Raw genomic sequence first — 22,468 nt, forward strand, 5'->3', positions numbered from 1 at the left:
GTATTTTTCATATGTGTCCCTTTTTAAAGCAGCAATATGGTCACCCTACACATATGGCACTCAGAATGTTTTTTTTTTCTTCTCAATGGTGTTGCACAAGGTGTGGCAGTCCTTTTGGTGCCACGCTTGGTTTGTCATGCAGTGATGCAACCAGGCCCAGCCCTGTCCTCTTCTCACTCCCATGCAATGGCTTGGTGCAAATAGTTTTATAATAATAATAATAATAGAGAAAGCACACCCCGCTCAGGGGAAACCTGAGCAGTACACAGCAGGCGGCTCAGTAGATATAAAGGTAAAAAGATTAATAGAGGGACTTAAGGGTCAAGGATGCCGCAGGACCAGTAGTCTGATCGACTCTTCATTATTTGTATATTCATTTGTTGCTATTATTACTATTACATGTTTGTACTTTATCACAATTAAATGAAGGCAGTTCCAACTGATAACTTTATACCATTACTTTAGCACAACGCTCACACATGGTTGCCAGTCGCTTAACTAGGGCGTTAAGAAATACTTTACCATGCTGTAAGGTTATACTATTCACACAAATGTGGTACAAAGACTCAACATTAAATATCTCAGTGTATTATTTATAAATAATATTCAGCACCACGCATCCAAGTATTTAATGTTCTAACAACGTGCCTCGTATTCTGATCTTGACGTGATCTGTGCACTTTAACCTCGCTCTACCAGACCGACATTTCAGCATGTTATAACATATAAAAACATTATATTATAACAATATTGATTGTTGTAAAAACATAATTTATGCTTACCTGATAAATTTATTTCTCTTGTAGTGTATCCAGTCCACGGATCATCCATTACTTATGGAATATATTCTCCTTCCCAACAGGAAGCTGCAAGAGTCCACCCACAGCAAAGCTGCTATATAGCTCCTCCCCTAACTGCCATATTCAGTCATTCGACCGAAAACATGCAGAGAAAGGAAAAACCATAGGGTGCAGTGGTGACTGTAGTTCAAATGAAAAAATTACCTGCCTTAAAGTGACAGGGCGGGCCGTGGACTGGATACACTACAAGAGAAATAAATTTATCAGGTAAGCATAAATTATGTTTTCTCTTGTTAAGTGTATCCAGTCCACGGATCATCCATTACTTATGGAATACCAATACCAAAGCTAAAGTACACGGATGATGGGAGGGACAAGGCAGGTACTTAAACGGAAGTTACCACTGTCTGTAAAAAACCCTTTCTCCCAAAAATAGCCTCCGAAGAAGCAAGGTATCAAATTTGTTAAATTTGAAAAGTATGAAGCGCAGACCAAGACTCCATCTTGTAAACCTGTTCAACAGAAGCCACATTTAAAAAAGGCCCAAGTGAAAACCACAGCTCTAGTAGAATGAGCTGTAATCCCTTCAGGAGGCTGCTGTCCAGCAGTCTCATAAGCTAAATGAATTATGCTTTTTAACCAAAAAGACAGAGAGGCTGCTGAAGTCTTTTGACCTCTCCTCTGTCCAGAATAGACAACAAACAAGGTGAACGTTTGATGAAAACTGTAGTAGCTTGTAAGTAAAACTTTAAAGCACAAAGCACGTCCAATATTGTGTAATAGACGTTCCTTCTTTGAGGAAGGATTAGGATACAAGCATGGAACAACTATCTCTTGAGTGATGTACTTGTTAGATACCACCTTAGGAAAAAACCCAGGTTGGTACGCAGGACTACCTTATCCGTACGAAGGACCAGATAAGGAGAATCACATTGTAACACAGATAACTTGGAGACTCTACGAGTCGAGGAATTAGCTACCCAAAAGGAACTTTCCAAGATAAAGATTGATATCTATGGAACAAAAAAGGTTCAAACGGAACTTCTTGAAGAACCTTAAGAATCAGGTTTAAGCTCCATGGCGGAGCAACAGTTTTAAACACAGGCTTGGATCTAACCAAAGCCTGACCAAATGCCTGAACGTCTAGAATACCTGCCAGACGCTTGTGCAAAAAAATAGACAGAGTAAAAATCTGTCCCCTTTTAAGGAATTAGCTGACAACCCTTTTCTCAAAAACATCTTGGAGAAAAGATAATATCCTGGGAATCCAGACTTTACTCCATGAGTAACCCTTGGATTCATAACAATCAGATATTTACACCATATCTATGTTCAATTTTCCTAGAGACAGGCTTTCATGTCTGTATTAAGGTATCAATGACTGACTCGGAGAAGCCATGCTTTGATAACATCAAGCGTTCAGTCTCCAGGCAGTCCATCTCAGATTGATTCTATTTAGATGGTTGAAAGGACCCTGAGGTAGAGGGACCTGTCTCAGAAGCAGAGACCGTGATGGAAAGGATGACATGTCCACCAGATCTGCATACCAGGTCCTGCGTGGCTACGCAGGCGCTGTCAAAAACACCAAAGCCCTCTCCTGCTTGGTCTTGACCTCCGGAGGAAATCCCACTCCCCCGGAAGAAAAGTCTGACGACTTAGAAAATCCACCTCCCAGTTCTCAACACCTGGGATATGGATAGCTGATAGACAAGAGTGAGTCTCTGTCCAGTGAATTATTGTAAGACTTCTAACATCGCTAGGGAACTTCTGTTCCCCCTTGATGGCTGATGTAAGCCACAGTCGTGTATATTGTCCGACTGAGTATGATGTACCTCAGAGTTGCTAACTGAGGCCAAGTCTGAAGAGCATGGAATATCACTCCCAGTTCCAGAATATTTATTAGAAGGAGGGTCTCCTCCTAAGTCCACTATCCCTGAGCCTTCAGGGAGTTCCAGACTGCATCCCAACCTAAAAGGCTGGCATCTATTGTAACAATTGTCCCATCTGACCTGCGGAAGGTCATACCCTTGGACAGATGGACCCGACATAGTCACCAGAGAAGAGAATCTCTGGTCTCTTGGTCCAGGTTTAACAGGGGGACAAATCTGTGTAATCCCCGTTCCTCTGACTGAGCATGCATAGTTGCAGCGGTCTGAAATGTAGACGTGCAAACGGTACTATGTCCCTTGCCACTACCATTAAGCCGATTTCATTCATGTACTGAGCCACCGAAGGGCGCGGATGGGATGAAAAAACACGGCAGAAATTTAGAAACTTTGACAACCTGGACTCCGTTAGGTAAATTTTCATTTCTACAGAATCTATCAGAGTCCCTAGGAGGGAAACCCTTGAGATTGGGGATAGAGAACTCTTTCATTGTTCACTTTCCACCCATGTGATCTCAGAAATGCCAGTACTACGTCCGTATGAGACTGGGCAATTTGGATGTTTGATGCCTGTATCAGGATGTCGTCTAAATAAGGGGCCACTTCTATGCCCCGCGGTCTAAGGACCGCCAAAGCGACCCCAGAACCTCCATAAAGATTCTTGGGGCTGTAGATATCCCAAAGGAAAGAGCTACAAACTGGTAATGCCTGTCTAGAAAGGCAAACCTGAAAAACGATTGTAAGGAGACTCGAGGATAAGCATCCTTCAAATCCATTGTAGTCCTCTATTGACTCTCCTGGATCATAGTTAAGATGGTACGAATAGTTTCCATCTTAAATGACGGAATTCTGAGGAATTTGTTTAAGATCTTTAGATCCAAAATAGGTCTGAAGGTTCCCTCTCCTTGGGAACCACAAACAGATTTAAGTAAAAACTCTGTCCCTGTTCCTCTCTTGGAACTGGATGGATCTCGTACACAATGTAAGAATGCCTCCTTCTTTATCTGGTTTGCAGATAATTGTGAAAGGCGAAATCTCCCCTTTTTTTGGGGGGGAATCTTTGAAATCCAGAAGATATCTCTGGGATATAAATTCCAATGCCTAGGGATCCTGGGCATCTCTTGCCCACGCCTGGGCGAAGAATGAAAGTCTGCCCCCTATAGGATCCGTTACCGGATAGGGGTCCGTTCCTTCATGCTGCCTTAGAGGCAGCAGCAGGCTCCTTGGCCTGCTTATCTTTGTTCCAGGTCCGATTGTCTCCAGACCGCCTTGGACTGAGCAAAAATTCCCTCTTGTTTTGCCTTAGAGGAAGAGGATGCCACACCTGCCCTGAACTTTTTAAAAAGGCACGAAAATTAGACTTTTTTTTTTTTTTTTTTGGCCCTTGATTTGGACCTATCCTGAGGAAGGGCATGACCTTTTCCTCCAGTGATATAAGCAATAATCTCCTTCAAACCAGGCCCGAATAGGGTCTGCCCCTTGAAGGGAAGTTAAGTAGCTTATTTATTAAAGTCACGACAGCTGACCATGATATAAGCCATAGCGCTCTGCGCGCCAGTATAGTAAAAAACAGAATTCTTAGCCGTTAGTCTAGTCAAATGAACAAGGCATCAGAAAACAAAGGAATTGGCTAGCATAAGCTTGTCAAATATATTCATCCAATGGAGTCGCTTAACTGTAAAGCCTCATCAAGAGACTCAACCCAGAACGCCGCAGCAGCAGTGACAGAAGCAATGTATGCAAGGGGCTGTAGGATAAAACCCTGTTGAATAAACATTTTTTATCCATTGGATCTAAAAAGCACAACTGTCCTCGTCAGAGGTAGTGGTACGCTTAGCTAGAGTAGAAACTCTTCTCTCCACCTTAGGAACTGTCTGCCAGAAGTCCCGTGTGGTGGTAACTATTAGAAAACATTCTTCTAAAAAATAGGAGGGGAAGAGAACGGCACACCTGGTCTATCCCATTCCTTATTAAAAAAAAAAAAAATTTAGTAAACCTCTTTAGGTATTGGAAAAACATCAGTACACACCGGCACTGCATATTATTTATCCAGTCTACACAATTTCTCTGGCCCTGCGATTGTACACATTCATTCAGAGCAGCCAAAGCCTCCCTGAGCAACAAGTGGAGGTTCTCAAGCATAAATTTTAAATGTAGAAATATCAGAATCAGGTTAAATCATCTTCCCTGAGTCAAAAAAAAAATCACCCACAGACTAAGCATATTGTGAGGTAGTATCATACATGGTTCTTAAAGCGTCTGTATGCTCTGTATCTACCCCCAGAGCTAACTGCTTTCCTTTCATTTCAGGTAGTCTGACTAATACTGCTGCCAGAATATTATTCACCACCTTTGCTATGTCTTTTAAAAATAAACGCTATGGGCGCCCTTGATGTACTTGGCGCCATTTGAGCGTGAGTCCCTGAAGCGGGAGTCGAAGGTTCTGACACGTGGGGAGAGTTAGTCGGCATAACTTTCCCCTCGACAGAATCCCCTGGTAAAAGAAACGCTATGGGTGTCCTTGATGTACTTGGCGCCATTTGAGCGTGAGTCCCTAAAGCGGGAGTCAAAAGGTCTGACACGTGGGGAGAGTTAGTCGGCATAACTACCCCCACGACAGAATCCTCTGGTGATAATGTTTTTAAAGACAAAAAATGATCTTTATTGTTTAACATGAAATCAGTACATCTGGTACACATTCTAAGATGGGGTTCCACCATGGCTTTAAAACATAATGAACACAGAGCTTCCTCTATGTTAGACATGTTAGAACAGACTAATAATGAGACTAGTAAACTTGGAAAACACTTTAAATCAAGTTAACAAGCAAATATATAAAACGTTACTGTGCCCTTAAGAGAAACAAATTTTGTCAAAATTTGAAAAACAGTGAAAAAAAGGCAGTAAAACAAACGAAATTTTTACAGTACATGTAATAAGGTAACAGAGCATTGCACCCACTTGCAAATGGATGATTAACCCCTTAATGCAAAAAAACAGATCAAAAAAACGACATAGACGTTTTTAAAAACAGACACAACAAACTGCCACAGCCAACAGTGGGAAGCTTCAGTTAACTGTTTCTATGCAAAATGTAAGCCAGCCATGTGGAAAAAACTTAGGCCCCAATAAGTTTTATCACCAAACATATGTTAAAAAACGATTAAACATGCCAGCAAACGTTTTAAAACACATTTTTACAAGAGTATGTATCTCTATTAATAAGCCTGATACCAGTCGCTTTTACTGCATTTAAGGCTATACCAACATTACAGTGTTATCACCAATGTACGTTAAAAAACGATTAAACATGCCAGCAAACGTTTTAAAACACATTTTTACAAGAGTATGTATCTCTATTAATAAGCCTGATACCAGTCGCTATCGCTGCATTTAAGGCTTTACTTACATTACTTCGGTATCAGCAGTATTTTCTTAGTCAATTCCATTCCTAGAAAAATATTTTACTGCACATACCTTATCTGCAGGAAAACCTGCACGCCATTCCCCCTCTGAAGTACCTCACTCCTCAGAATGTGTGAGAACAGCAAATGGATCTCAGTTACGTCTGCTAAGATCATAGAAAAACGCAGGCAGATTCTTCTTCCAAATACTGCCTGAGATAAACAGCACACTCCGGTGCCATTTAAAAATAACAAACTTTTGATTGAAGAATAAACTAAGTAGAAAGCACCACAGACTCTCACGACCTCCATCTATGTTGAGGCTTGCAAGAGAATGACTGAATATGGCAGTTAGGGGAGGAGCTATATAGCAGCTTTGCTGTGGGTGGACTCTTGCAGCTTCCTGTTGGGAAGGAGAATATATTCCATAAGTAATGGATGATCCGTGGACTGGATACACTTAACAAGAGAAAAGTTAAACTGCTGATAGTTCATATTGTCTCAAAAAAACACAAAAATCTATACACTGCCTCATTCTGTAGTTTAGGAGGGAATCATAGAAAACTATTTTCAGTAAATAAAAAGTTGGGTATTGCATTGATATATTAATATTTAAAAATGGTGGAAAGCATAGAACAAAGCAACAATCAATTTACTGAATACTCTGTAATCTTTATATTCCAGAACTACCTCACTGTTCTGTATGTTTTTTTTCCATGTCTATTATTTTATATCCACCTATACAGTTAACGTTGAGAAGACTATGCAAAAAGTGAATACTTTTACTATCAGAAAAGCATACACATCTGTAATTTACAAATCATTCCTAAACAGAATATAAACTGTGTATAACAAACGTTATATTTTACAAATTTAAGGAAAATTCATTATCTAGCTCTGTACAATGTCAAAATCCACCTTCTCAGTGTTACCAAATATTGAGTTATCACTAAGGTGTTAGTGCAGATATAAAAATACACAGATGAGAAAAAAGGGACACTGTACTCCAACATTTACAGTCATCCATATGAAAGTGCAGCACATGTTGACATATTGATTCTGAATGGAAAGTGTTAAGTAAACATTTTTAAATTGAAACCTCAAATAATTTAAAAGTATTGTGTACTTCCAACTAATCCTAACTGTCAGATATGTACTTTTAATTTTTTTTATTGGCTAATAGGTACTTCTTTAAAAGTTAATTGGCTAATAGGTACTTATTTAAAAGTTAATTGGCTAATAGGTACTTCTTTAAAAGTTAATTGGCTAATAGGTACTTATTTAAAAGTTAATTGGCTAATAGGTACTTCTTTAAAAGTTAATTGGCTAATAGGTACTTCTTTAAAAGTTAATTGGCTAATAGGGACTTCTTTAAAAGTTAATTGGCTAATAGGTACTTATTTAAAAGTTAATTGGCTAATAGGTACTTCTTTAAAAGTTAATTGTCTAATAGATACTTCTTTGAATGCTCATTGGCTAAAAGATACTTCTTGGAAAGCTCATTGGCTACAAAATACTTTTTTGAACGCTCATTGGCTAATAGGTACTATTCAATAATGCTCATTATAAAGTGACAACAAGCTAATGAGCAAGCATTAGTAGGAAGAGTGCAACAAATATATGTATATTAGTTTAAAGGGACATGAAACCCAAATGTTTTCTTTCATTATTAGAAAGAGTGTGCAATTTTAAACAACTTTCTAATTTACTTCTATTATCTAATGTGCTTCATTCTCTTGATATCCTGTGCTGAAAAGCATATCTAGATAGGCTCAGTAGCTGCTGATTGGTGGTTACACATAGATGCCTCGTGTGATTGGCTCACCCATCTGCATTGCTATTTCTTCAACACAGGATATCTAAAGAATGAAGCAAATTAAATAATAGAAGTAAATTGGAATGTTTAAAATTGTATTCTCTATCTAAATTATGGAAGACGAAATTTGGCTTTAATGTCCCTTTAAAATTTAAGTTTTAAAAACTTTATATATTTCTGGTCAAAAAAGTAAAAATGTTTAAGAGGACAGAAAACCCAAATGTTTTCTTTCATTATAAAGATAGAACATACAAGTTTAAACAACTTTCCAATTTCCTTCTATTGTCAAATTTTCTTCATTTCTTGCTATCCATTGTTGAAAAGCAGGGAGGCAAGCTCAGGAGTGTGCACGTGTCTGCAGCAACTATATGGCAGCAGTTTTGCAACAATGTTATACATTAGTCAGAATACTATTTCCTGTCATGTAGTGCTCCAGACATGTGCACGCTACTTATCTAAATATATCTTCAACAAAGAATAACATGAGAACTACGCAAATTTGATAAAATAACTAAAAAAAAAATGTCTATCTGAATCACAAAAGAAAAAAAAATAGGGTTTCATGTCCCTTTAATGCTACATTTCATATGGATGGCAGAGATATTTTGAGTCCAGTGTCCCTTTAAGTTGAGAGTCAGCGGTGCGAGAGCGCAAGAGAACTCAGCACTTTAACAACATACCCATCACAGAGACATCATATTCTACCAGTAAGGTTGCCTCCTGCCCGCACTGTTTCAGAATACTCATGGCTTCTGCGTGTGTTGTTCCATGCAGCCGAATTCCATCGACGCTGAGCAACCGGTCCCCTGGCTTGATTGTGCCTTCTCTAAAAAGGGAGATAGAAACAACCTTTATTAATTGAATCTATTGCAGTTTCGAGATAATAGCCACTTACATAAAGTGATTCACTTGCACCGTTCTTGACATCAATCCCACTTGTCCATACTCTTAACATTTACCTTGACAGTTAGTGAGCACGAGGTCACAGAGGAAAAGGAATTACTTTAATCTGAAAATCAGTGATGAGAAAATAACTGCCTATTACTAAATAATGAAGACCAAGTTGTCCAATATGGGCCAGTGTTCCTGCTGGATGACATTATTTTAATGTAAGCTAAACACAGAGGAAGACACATGGTATGAAAGAAACCATCAGGATTATATATATGTCAGCTGCATTCTATGACCCTTTCATTATGAATAGTTAAGGAAACTCATTTTAAAGACACTATCAACCCAAGGACTCTTTCAAGCAGACTTGGAAAAGAGGAGGAAGATTATTCACGAAGACTGGAATGGGGATCTTATTGTAAGGGTCATGTACTTTACATTGAAGTTTCTTCCAGATTGCGTCATTTAGTCAGAACCTATTTTCAGGTTTCTGCTACTTCAACTGCATTTTAAAGGAAAATTCTAATGCAATAATGAAATGTTCTAATTCATAAGACTCAGAGTATGTTTTCTACTCACAAAAAGGGTTAAACACACATTTTACTCATGCTAAGCAGTTGCAATGTATTAGGCAGCATCTTTAGAACAGTCATGTGAGCACAAGTTTAACACATTGCGGGGTTAAACAAAAAGCTGCCAAAAACATTTGTATAATAACTAAACAAACCAGAGCGTTTTATTAATGCATTAGAACATTTTAAAGGAACATGAAGTCAAAATTAAACGGACATGATACCCAAATGTTGAAGCACTTGAAAGTGATGCAGCATAGCTGTAAAAAGCTGACTAAAAAATTTCACCTGACCTTCTCTTTGTAAAAAAAGGAATATACAGTATTTTACCTCAAAATTTTATCAATAGCCACATCCCATTGTAAAGGGATTTTCAGCAGCCAATCAGGATGCTAGTCCCGGGACTTGCAAGGGAGCGTTTCTGGCATGTGCACGCACAGTCATGTTATTTACCTATTCAGTTTAAGGAAGTTTACCATGAAATCTTGCAAGATTTCAGTAAAATCTCATGAGATCACAGTATAGCAAACCAAGAACTCAGCACTGTTGATGCTGATTGGCTATTTATTTTTTCTTCAACTTACAGCTGGACAGTATCTGAAGAATAACTGTTCACTGAGCACTTACTTTTGTGAGATGAAGTAATTTTGAGGTAAATATTTTTAGTTTTTTACATAGAGATGTTCAGGTGATATTTTCTCATCTGCTTTTTACAGCTAAAATGAATCACGTTGAAGTATTATGTCCCTTTAAACTTTCAAGTAAACATTTTTCTCTTGCTTTCCATGACACCATATCTAGTCAGTATTAGAAGTGCCTTGAGATATATATATATATATATATATTTTTTTTTTTTACCTTACCACTGCACTCCTACTTCCTACTAAATACTCTTTGGGGTAGATTTATAGCTAATTATATCCTTACATTCATATATATATATTTCATATAAGTAATAAAAATTATACCCACAACGCTAAGGAAACATGCGCAGAATATGGGTTATGTAAAAGTTGGTAAATCATTTACATGTCTAGTTTATTAAAGTATAAATTAGTCCTGCTGGACAGAACTTATAAAATGTCCAGCTCGCAACAAAGGATGACCGTGGGCATTCCAACATATTCTGGGATGTTCATAACCATGGTCTGTCTCCATTTTTCACTTACACCTCAACTCATGTGAAATTTAATAAAAACACATTTATCCTTGTGAAGTATCTTGTCTGGTGGTAGTGCCTCGCTGTATGAGAGCTGACAAGTCTGTTTTTAATTCCTTTTTTTATTTCTCTTTTGTTTGTGAGCTGTTATATAGATGGCACATTTTCCCGCTGTTTTTGTTTGTTTAGTAAAGTTTTGAATGAGTTTTTGTGTGATACAACTATCCTTGACAGTGGAATATGTTCTATGAAATGAGGGGCCGGCATAAATCTTTATGAATTCAGCAATGTGCAAGTGGTGAAGTTGCAGCAAGTGTTGTCAGTTAGATATTATTAGTTTTATTAAACTAAACAGCTGTATTGGTTTTAATTTAAATAGTTTTTCACTTTTCTTACATTAACAAAAAACTCAACATGTTTAGCAGCTGCTCTGTCATATGGATGGCTAAATTTAGTCACCAATCAGCAAGCGCTATCCAGGGTCTGAACCAAAAATGGGCCGGCTCCAAGACTTTCATTCCTGCCTTTTCAAATAAAGATACCAAGAAAATGAAGAAAATGTGATAATAGGAGTAAATTAGAAAGTTGCTTAAAAGTGAATGCTCTATCTGAATCATTAAATAAAAAAATGGGTTTAGTATCCTTTTAAGGTAAAGGGACATGAAACTAATTTGTTTTTCTTTTCTGATTTAGAAAGATTATGCAATTTTCCAATTTACTTCTATTATCGGCTTCATTCTGTTGATATCCTTTGTTGAAAAGCATATCTAAATAGGCTCAGTAACTGCTGATTGGTGGTTGCACATAGATGGTTGGCTCAACCATGTATATTGGTATTTTTTCAAGAAAGGATATCTGAAAAATGAAGCAAATGATATAATACAAGTAAATTGGAATGCTGTTTAAAATTGCATTCTCTATTTGAATCATGAAAGAAAAAATGGGGGTTTAATGTCCCTTTAAGGTGAAAGTAATCAGAAATATAACACTATACCAGCAAATACAATCCTGTGTGTATGCCTAGATAAGTATAGTGCAATTCTAGTGAATAAAATGAATATATTATAATTGAGATATGAAGCAATTGCATCCTGGCTGTAGGAAATTTTGAAAAAAGGAGATTGATGAGATTCTGAAAAGATTCTTATATATATCAATACAAGCATCTCCATGCAATACTGGCAGTTTCCTTATTGTATAAAAGGGGGAATGGCTGGGGGAACAAACTAATAAGGTTAAAAACAGGATTGTGCTGTTTATTTTTCTAAATAATATTTTATTTTTCTTATCAGTGACAGAATACATCAGCTGCAGCTATAAATATATATGTGTGTGCGCGCGCGAGTGCGTTTTAGACTGATGAAAGAATCCTGTTAAAGCACTTTTAACACGCTCTGCGACTCAATCAAATCATGGCAATTTAATGGAAGGACTGTAAATACATGGTCACACTAATAATCTTGTTTACACATTAAGAAACCATTTTAATTTAGATATTTTTAAGTAGAGCCTAAGAGGTTGATGGCAGCACTTTAAAATAAGCCAATCTACAGTAAGGTAATTGCACTTATATTATGATGATGATGATATCAACTAATATACGTACAAATAAATAATACAATTTTGTTTTAATGTTAAACGTATGCCATTTCCAGTAAAGCGAAAGATGTGATTGGTAAACAACCACATAGATACACCACCCCCACACACACACTTATTAAGTCCTTAACATCAAGCCCTCCTGTATTAGCATAAAAAACACCTGATCATCGCACACAGTAATTATCTCAAGGCACAAGTGAAACTAAATCATTAGCTCTAGATTAGGTTTTCTGTTAATTCAGCATCAACAGATTTATGCAAGTAAAATGTTAGAATCCATGCCATTAGGAAATCCAAGGGCTGGGGGGGGCCCATAGCAGTCAGTTTATAAATAGGTTTGTGCAGAATTTGTACAATCCTAATACAGGGGAGCCTTTTATTTGTGCAGGTTGGAAGTGTAGCTACCTATTTATCAATCTATCCTCAAAATCACTATACAGTTACCTTTTGTGGGGCCCAAAACATTTTTTCACCAGGGCCCTCTGTTGAGTAGGTCTGCTACTGCAACAATACATATATTTTCATGAATTAATCAACCCAAAATATTGATATTTCTAGTGAAACACATGAAAATTATATTTTAAAAAAATGAAGCGCCCTCCTATCATTGTGTTTACAGGATAATTCATGCAAAACGGGTAAATTAATCATTTCCCCCATAGTAGCTAATAACACTTCTGCCTATAATTGTATTTTATTTGTGATTCACCATTATATTCTGCACAATGACTTGACTTAGAGGCCTCTATACACACAGTTTTTCCAACTTAATTTAATAAAAACAAAACATCAAAACAATACCTAATATACGGCTAGATTGCGAGTTTTGCGGTATGGGTGAAAAAGCAGCGTTAAGGCTCATAACGCTGCTTTTTCACTACCGCTGGTATTACGAGTCTTGCAGGTTTAGGGGCACTGCACACTTTTTTTGGCCGTAACGCAACGTAACTTCCATATCGCGGGTATTACCAGTCTTCCTAGGAGGCCAAAAAGTGAATGGTACACGCTATACCTCCAAGATCGATACCGTAAACTGAAAGTCAGTAGTTATGAGTTTTACGCTACAAAGCTGTAACATAAAACTCATAACTAAAGTGCTAAAAAGTACACTAACACCCATAAACTACCTATTTACCCCTAAACAGAGGCCCTCCTGCATCGCAAACACTAAAATAAATTTATTAACCCCTAATCTGCTGCTCCGTACATCGCGGCCACTATAATAAACATATTAACCCATAAACCGCTGCACTCCCGCATCACAAACACTAGTTAAATATTATTAACCCTTAATCTGCCGCCCCTAACATCGCCGCCACCTACCTACATTTATTAACCCCTAATCTGCCGCCACCCAATGTCGCCGCCACTATACTAAATTTATTAACCCCTAAACCTAAGTCTAACCCTAACACCCCCTAACTTAAATATAATTAAAATAAATCTAAATAAAACCTACTATCATTACCTAAATTATTCCTATTTAAAACTAAATACTTACCTATAAAACAAACCCTAAGCTAGCTACAATATAACTAATAGTTACATTGTAGCTATCTTAGGGTTGATTTTTATTTTACAGGTAAGTTTGTATTTATTTTAACTAGGTAGAATAGTTACTAAATAGTTATTAACTATTTACTAACTACCTAGCTGAAATAAAATAAAATAAAACCTAACCTGAGTTACACTAACCCCTAACCTTACACTACAATTAAATCAATAACCTAAATTAAATACAGTTACCTAAATTACAAACCCCCCCCACTAAATTACACAAAATAAAAAAAGAAATTATCAGATATTTAAATTAATTACACCTAATCTAATAGCCCTATCAAAATTAAAAAAAACCTAGCCTAAACTAAACTGCCAATAGCCCTTAAAAGGGCCTTTTGCGGGGCATTGCCCCAAAGAAATCAGCTCTTTTACCTGTAATTTTTTTTTTTTTTACAAACAGCCCCCCAACAGCAAAACCCACCACCCAACCAACCAACCCCCCAAATAAAATCCTAACTAAAAAACCTAAGCTCCCCATTGCCCTGAAAAGGACATTTGGATGGGCATTGCCCTTAAAAGGGCATTTAGCTCTTTTTCAAGTGCCCAAACCCTAATCTAAAAATAAAACCCACCCAATAAACCCTTAAAAAAACCTAACACTAACCCCCGAAGATCCACTTACAGTTTTGAAGACTGGACATCCATCCTCAACAAAGCTGGGAGAAGTGTTAACAAAGATGGATATCTTACAGCGCTCGATCTATAGTCCTATAGCTCCTAAAGAAAAGAGGGTCCCTAGCTACCCGAAATAAAGAAGAAATTTAAATAAGATCTGAAGGAGCGCCTATGGTAGGCGAGGACTTGATTGACGATATATACTCTCAGTGTTAGAGTAAGGGTCTTAATTAAAGATCAGTATAAAGCAGATATTATAGCGTGTGTGTATACAGAGGATATGTATTAGATGATATATAAACTTACGAAAACTCTATAAGATTTATCACATTTAATACCACAAACAAAAGCATGGATCCATGATTAAAATAAGTTAAGAACAACAGTTGAGCTAATACACACTAAAACAATTCAGAGCAATGTAGATTAAAAACAGTAGTTTAAAACAATATTCATAATAAATATGCAATGTGTATCAACATTCGTTAAATGCCGCAAAAATAGGTATGGCTAATAATATAATCCGTTAAGAGCAATAGTGCAATAGTTGATCAAATGAAATGTGTGATAGTTCTCCAAGTTGGGTGAGTAGTGTAATAGTTCTCTGAAGTCGTGATATATCCAAATTGATACTCAAAAAAATAGCTAAAAAAGGTGTGTTAAAATATGTGTAAAAAATGGTGTAAAAATGTGTGTAATCAAAAAACTATAGAAATGAAAATATAAAAAAATATATAAAAAATATAAAAATATAAAATGGGGTGAAAAATAAACGGTGCCAAAATATAGCAAAAATGAGGCTAAAAATAAAAACAAAAATGGAAAACAAAAATAAAAAATAATAAAAAAATAAAATATGTGTTAAAAAAGTGTCAAAATATGTAACAGTGTAAGAAAAAGTGGCTATATGAATCCAAATAATACAGCAAAAGGTTCCTTAAAGTGATAGTGATCCAAAAAGTTCCTTGTGAATATCTTCAAATCCTATAAATAAAAAACAATAGCGACATAGCACAGTATTGTTTAAAACAAGTTTAGAATAATTAAAATAGAGCTCACTATATAATGTCAACACGTTTCGGCCCGGTACTGGGCCTTTTTCAAGACTAACTAGTCTTGAAAAAGGCTACTGTGCTGTGTCGCTATTGTTTTTTATTTATAGGATTTGAAGATATTCACAAGGAACTTTTTGGATCACTATCACTTTAAGGAACCTTTTGCTGTATTATTTGGATTCATATAGCCACTTTTTCTTACACTGTTACATATTTTGACACTTTTTTAACACATATTTTATTATTTATTATTTTTTATTTTTGTTTTCCATTTTTGTTTGATTTTTAGCCTCATTTTTGCTATATTTTGGCACCGTTTATTTTTCACCCCATTTTATATTTTTATATTTTTTATATATTTTTTATATTATCATTTTTATAGTTTTTTGATTACACACATTTTTACACCATTTTTTACACATATTTTAACACGCTTTTTTGGCTAATTTTTTGAGAATTAATTTGGATATATCACGACTTCGGAGAACTATTACACTACTCACCCAACTTGGAGAACTATCACACATTTCATTTGATGAACTATTGCACTATTGCTCTTAACGGATTATATTATTAACCATACCTATTTTTGCGGTATTTACCGAATGTTGATACACATTGCATATTTATTATGAATATTGTTTTAAACTACTGTTTTTAATCTACATTACTCTAAATTGTTTTTAGTGTGTATTAGCTCAACTGTTGTTCTTAACTTAATTTAATCATGGATCCATGCTTTTGTTTGTTGTATTAATTGTGGTATTAAATGTGATAAATCTTATAGAGTTTTCGTAAGTTTATATATCATCTAATACATATCCTCTGTATACACACACGCTATAATATCTGCTTTATACTGATCTTTAATTAAGACCCCTACTCTAACACTGAGAGTATATATCATCAATCAAGTCCTCGCCTACCATAGGCGCTCCTTCAGATCTTATTTAAAAAGATGGGAGAAGTCTTCATCCAAGCGTCAAAAAGTCCTCAACGAAGCCGGGAGAAATCTTCATCCAAGCCGGCAGAAGTGGTCCTCCAGACGTGCAGAAGTCTTCATCCAGACAGCATCGTCTATCTTCATCCATCCGGCGCGGAGCAGCTCCATCTTCAAGACATCCGGCGCGGAGCATCCTCTTCAACCAACGTCTTCTTGCAGAATGAAGGTTCCTTTAAATGACATCATCCAAGATGGCATCCCATGAATTCCGATTGGCTTGTTTATTAAAAATAAATAAAAGTAAAGTCACCCCCTCCCCCACACACACACATATACGCTGGGATTGTTTTTCAATTTGTCACACATTCATCAAGAATTACGACCTTCTAGTCTTAGTAAAATTCACATTTCCACTAAAACACTAAACATATTTTAGAACATTTCTAAATCCCCAAGGGAAGAGAACAGTTTCACAGTACTCAGTGCATGGGTGTTTGACAGGAAGTTTACATTTGTTATTTCTAATTTATCAGGTTGGTAAATTTGAATATGTCGGGATTGTCCTAGTACCTCTGAATAATGTTAACTATTGTTGTTATTAGTCTTCTCTATCGTATTATGTCTGTGAATTGGCTTTATATAAACCAAGGGTAATGACTGATAAAAGATGCAAAAAATATGCCACAGCACAATATCAATAAGCATCTTCTACACATCTTTTTGGCAGCATAGCTTTAATGCATAGTGGGGACTTTTACATTCATTATATCTGCTCATAAGATTTGATGCATAGCTTATCTACGTGTGTGCCAGAATAAGCGAGATCCATCTGTATTGCTGCAGAAAGATGTATTGTACCTGTCAGCGGGTCCTCCAGGTCTAACGCAAGTTATTACAACAGGACGAGATTTATTTCTGTCCTCGTGTGCTCCTCCTGCAAACAGAAAACAGAATAAGCTTATTGCTCCAAGTAAACACGCTCCTGCTTACTGCTTCCAAATCTGGCATATATTAGTTTTAACTATTATACAGAGATAGAACAGTGTGTTTCAGCAACAACAGATTTGCATAATATGAAAGATAAAGGTGAAACGCAAAAGATAACAAATAATATTAAAGGTCAAAAGAAAGTTATTATATTCCTATACATATGCCTAAAACTTTTTGAAACCAAAATCATGTAATCAGTGATGTAGAGAGGCAACATATTATGATACAGTGCCAATACTTTACATAGCTTTCATAAAAAGCTAGTGTGTAAAGAAAGTAAAGGAAACCGAAAACTTTTCTTTTATGATTCGGATAGAGAATACAATTTTAAACAACATTCCAATTTACTATTATCCTTTAGATATCCTTTGCTGAAGAAATAGGGTTTCATGTCCCTTTAACATTAAAATGTAATTCCCCATAAATTAAATTTTAAGTATAGTTGGTGAACAAAAATTAGATATTTGAAATGTCAACATAAAGGTAAAGGAACTACTATTTGTAAACAATGATATATATACGCCAGAAGGTAAAATGGATCATTGGGAAAAAAACACTAAATAGCCATAATAGTCGAGAAATGACATGCTGAAACATATTACATTGTTATAGCTAATCATAAGCATAACTTGGCATTTAAAGCCTGATTTCTCATTGGTGGATATGCCCTACATAAATATATAAAACAAATAATATTTAGTTATCCTTACAGTAACATCTGTTTTATTATAAACAAATAAATCTGTAACGCATTTTAAAATGCCATTTTTAAATGCAACAAAAGAAGAAATTTATCTATGTCCTTTTTTGTGCAGTTGTTACCTTACACCAATTCCCAGCCAAACTCCTTTACAAATGGCTACAAACCTTGCAAATATTAGTCAAAATAAAAAATATATTTCTATATCCTATACAGAAGAATGAAAATACTATTTAATTGTATTGTATTAGTGAAAACTTATTAAATTATTTTCTTTATTTTTATTACGTTTGGTCATTATTCAAAGTAAGCATCTGCCTATGGAGACTTTTACACTTAGGCAGGGTAGTTACATTTTTAAAAGACAGAAAATGTATTATATTCATTCACTGATCTTTACAATTTCCTATCGGCCCGATTACGAGTTTTGCGTTATGAGGGGTGCAGTGTTAACTTGCACGTTATTGTCACTGCTCACTTAACTACAGCGCTGGTATTACAGGTTTACAAAAACCCGGCGTTAAAAGACAAGAAGTGAGCGAAGAGCAAAATTGAGCACCATGTCGCACTCCAATACCAGTGCTGATTAAGTCAGCGGTGAGCTGGTTGTACGTGCTCGTGCACGATATCCCCATAAACATCAATGGGGAGAGCCAGCTGAGAAAATACCTGCCAAAAAGCAGCATAAAGCTCCATAAACGCAGCCCCATTGATTCCTATGGGGAAACACATTTTATGTTTACACCTAACACCCTAACATGAACCCCGAGTCTAAACACCCCTAATCTTACATTTATTACCCCCTAATCTTCCACCCCCGACATCGATGACACCTACATTATACTTACTAACCCCTAATCTGCTGCTCCGGACATCGCCAACACCTACATTATACTTATGAACCCCTAATCTGCTGCCCTCAACATCGCAGACACCTACATTATATTTATTAACCCCTAATCTGCTGCCCACAACATCGCCAACACCTACAAAATGTTATTAACCCCTAATCTGCCGCCCCCAATGTCGCCGCCACTATAACAAACATATTAACCCCTAAACCGCCATACTCCTGCATCGCAAACACTAGTTAAATATTATTAACCCCCTAATCTGCCACCCCTAACATCGCCGCCACCTACCTACGTTTATTAACCCCTAATCTGCCGCTCCCAACGTCACAGCCACTATATTATATTTATTAACCCCTAAATCTAAGTCTAACCCTAACACCTCCTAACGTAAATATAATTTAAATAAATCTAAATACAAATTAATATCATGACCTAAATAATTCCTATTTAAAACTAAATACTTACCTATAAAATAAATCCTAAACTAGATACAATATAACTAATAGATACATTGTAGCTAGCTTAGGGTTTATTTTTATTTTACAGGCAAGTTTGTATTTATTTTAACTAGGTAGAATAGTTACTAAATAGTTATTAACTATTTACTAACTACCTAGCTAAAATAAATACAAATTTACCTGTAAAATAAAACCTAACCTAAGTTACACTAACACCTAACACTACACTACAATTAAATAAATTCCATAAATTAAATACAATTAAGTAAATTAAATAAAATTAGCTAAATTACAAAAAAAAAACAATCACTAAATGACAGAAAATAAAAATCAAATTACAAGATCTCAAAACTAATTACACCTAATCAAATCGCCCTATCAAAATAAAAAAAGCCCACTCAAAATAAAAAAAAACTAGCCTTAACTAAACTACCAATAGCCCTTAAAAGGGCCTTTTGTGGGGCATTGCCCCAAAGAAATCAGCTCTTTTACCTGAAAAAAAAATACAAACAACCCCCCAACAGTAAAACCCACCACCCACACAACCAACCCCCCAAATAAAACGCTAACTAAAAAAACCTAAGCTCCCCATTCCCCTGAAAAGGGAATTTAGATGGGCATTGCCCTTGAAAGGGCATTTAGCTCTATTGCGGCCCAAAGCCCTAACTGAAAAATAAAACCCACCCAATACACCCTTAAAAAATCCTAATATTAACCCCCAAAGATCCACTTACCAGGAGAAGTCTTCATCCAAGCGGCAAGATGTCCTCAACGAAGCCGGCAGAAGTGGTCCACCAGATGGGCAGAAGTGGTCCTCCAGACGGGCAGAAGTCTTCACCCAGACGGCATCTTCTATCTTCATCCTTCCGACGCGGAGCAGCTCCATCTTCAAGACATCCGGCGCGGAGCATCCTCTTCTTCCGACGTCTTCTTGCTGAATGAAGGTTCCTTTAAATGACGTCATCCAAGATGGCGTCCCTTAGAATTCTATCAGCCAATCAGAATCTATCAGCCAATCGGAATTAAGTTTGGAACAGCCAATAGAATGCGAGCTCAATCCTATTGGCTGATTGGATCAGCCAATACGATTGAAGTTCAATCCTATTGGCTGATTGCATCAGCCAATAGGATTTTTTCAACCTTAATTCCAATTGGCTGATAGAATTCTATAAGCCAATTGGAATCTAAGGGACGCCATCTTGGATGACGTCATTTAAAGGAACCTTCATTCAGAAAGAAGATGTCGGAAGAAGAGGATGCTCCGTGCCGGATGTCTTGAAGATGGAGCCGCTCTGCGTCGGAAGGATGAAGATAGAAAATGCCGACTGGGTGAAGAGTTCTGCCCGTCTGTAGGACGAGTTCTGCCCGTCTGTAGGACCACTTCTGCCCGTCTGTAGGACCACTTCTGCCCGTCTGGAGGACCACTTCTGCCCGTCTGGAGGACCACTTCTGCCCGTCTGGAGGACCACTTCTGCCCGTCTGGAGGACCAGTTCTGCCCGTCTGGAGGACCACTTCTGCCCGTCTGGAGGACCACTTCTGCCGGCTTCGTTGAGGACATCTTGCCGCTTGGATGACGACTTCTCCCAGTAAGTGGATCTTTGGGGGTTAGTGTTAGGATTTTTTAAAGGTGTATTGGGTGGGTTTTATTTTAGGTTAGGGCTTTGGGCCGCAACAGAGCTAAATGCTCTTTTAAGGGCAATGCCCATCCAAATTCCCTTTTCAGGGCAATGGGGAGCTTAGTTTTTTAGTTAGGATTTTATTTGGGGGGTTGGTTGTGTGGGTGGTGGGTCTTACTGTTGGGGGGTTTGTTTGTATTTTTTTTTACAGGTAAAAGAGCTGATTTCTTTGGGGCAATGCCCCACAAAAGGCCCTTTTAAGGGCTATTGGTAGTTTAGTTTAGGCTAGGGTTTTTTATTTTAGGTGGGCTTTTTTTATTTTGATAGGGCTATTATATTAGGTGTAATTAGTTTAAAGATCTTGTAATTTTTTTTTCTGTAATTTAGTGTTAGTTTTTTTTTTGTAATTTAGCTAATTTTATTTAATTTAGTTAATTGTATTTAATTTAGGGAATTTATTTAATTGTAGTGTAGTGTTAGGTGTTAGTGTAACTTAGGTTAGGTTTTATTTTACTGGTCAATTTGTATTTATTTTAGCTAGGTAGTTATTAAATAGTTAAAGGGACAGTAAACCTTAAAAATAATGTTATATAATTCTGCACATAGTGCAGAATTATATAACATTATTTAAGTGCTATAGTTCTAAAAACCTTTTTTACCTTTTAATATGTAAAAATGATGGCGCTTTTACAGACCCGCTCTCTGCTGAGCGGGTCTGTAATATTTAGTCAGCGCATCGGGCCAGCTGTATAGTCACAGCCCGGCCCGACCGCGCCATAAGACTAAGTGCAGCTCGCTCCTGTGACAGGAGCGAGCTGCACTTAGTGCTATGGCGCGGTCGGGCCGGGCTGTGACTATACAGCTGGCCCGATGCGCTGACTAAATATTACAGACCTGCTCAGCAGAGAGCGGGTCTGTAAAAGCGCCATCATTTTTACATATTAAAAGGTAAAAAAGGTTTTTAGAACTATAGCACTTAAATAATGTTATATAATTCTGCACTATGTGCAGAATTATATAACATTATTTTTAAGGTTTACTGTCCCTTTAATAACTATTTAGTAACTATTCTACCTAGTTAAAATAAATACAAACTTGCCTGTAAAATAAAAATAAACCCTAAGCTAGCTACAATGTAACTATTAGTTATATTGTAGCTATCTTAGGGTTTATTGTATAGGTAAGTAGTTTTAAATAGGAATTATTTAGGTAATGATAGTAATTTTTATTTATATTTATTTGAATTATATTTAAGTTAGGGGTGTTAGGGTTAGAATTAGATTTAGGGGTTAATAAATTTAATATTGGGGCGGCAGATTAGGGGTTACTAAATGTAGGTAGGTGGCGGCGATGTTAGGGGCGGCAGATTAGGGGTTAATAATATTTAACTAATGTTTGTGAGGCGGGAGTGCGGCGGTTTAGGGGTTAATATGTTTATTATAGTGACGGCGATGTTCGGAGCGGCAGATTAGGGGTTAATAATTTAATTTTAGTGTTTGCGATGCGGGAGGGCCTCGGTTTAGGGGTTAATAGGTAGTTTATGGGT

At 36.7% G+C, this 22,468-nt stretch overlaps 1 protein-coding gene across 10 annotated transcripts in view; it reads right to left on the reverse strand.

Annotated features, from left to right (window-relative positions):
- The window catches only part of GRIP1 (glutamate receptor interacting protein 1), a 920,176-nt gene that overhangs the window by 295,325 nt on the left and 602,383 nt on the right, over positions 1–22,468 (reverse strand). For all 10 annotated transcript variants that reach the window (XM_053716876.1, XM_053716872.1, XM_053716874.1 and 7 more), the window contains 2 exons: positions 17,162–17,237; positions 8,587–8,732 (listed from right to left, as the gene is read on the reverse strand). In XM_053716876.1, coding sequence (XP_053572851.1) covers positions 8,587–8,732; positions 17,162–17,237 — 222 coding nt within the window. The remainder of the gene's footprint in view (positions 1–8,586; positions 8,733–17,161; positions 17,238–22,468) is intronic.

This window comes from Bombina bombina, chromosome 6 (assembly GCF_027579735.1).
Source record: "Bombina bombina isolate aBomBom1 chromosome 6, aBomBom1.pri, whole genome shotgun sequence".
In the NCBI taxonomy this organism is placed as follows: domain Eukaryota; kingdom Metazoa; phylum Chordata; class Amphibia; order Anura; family Bombinatoridae; genus Bombina; species Bombina bombina.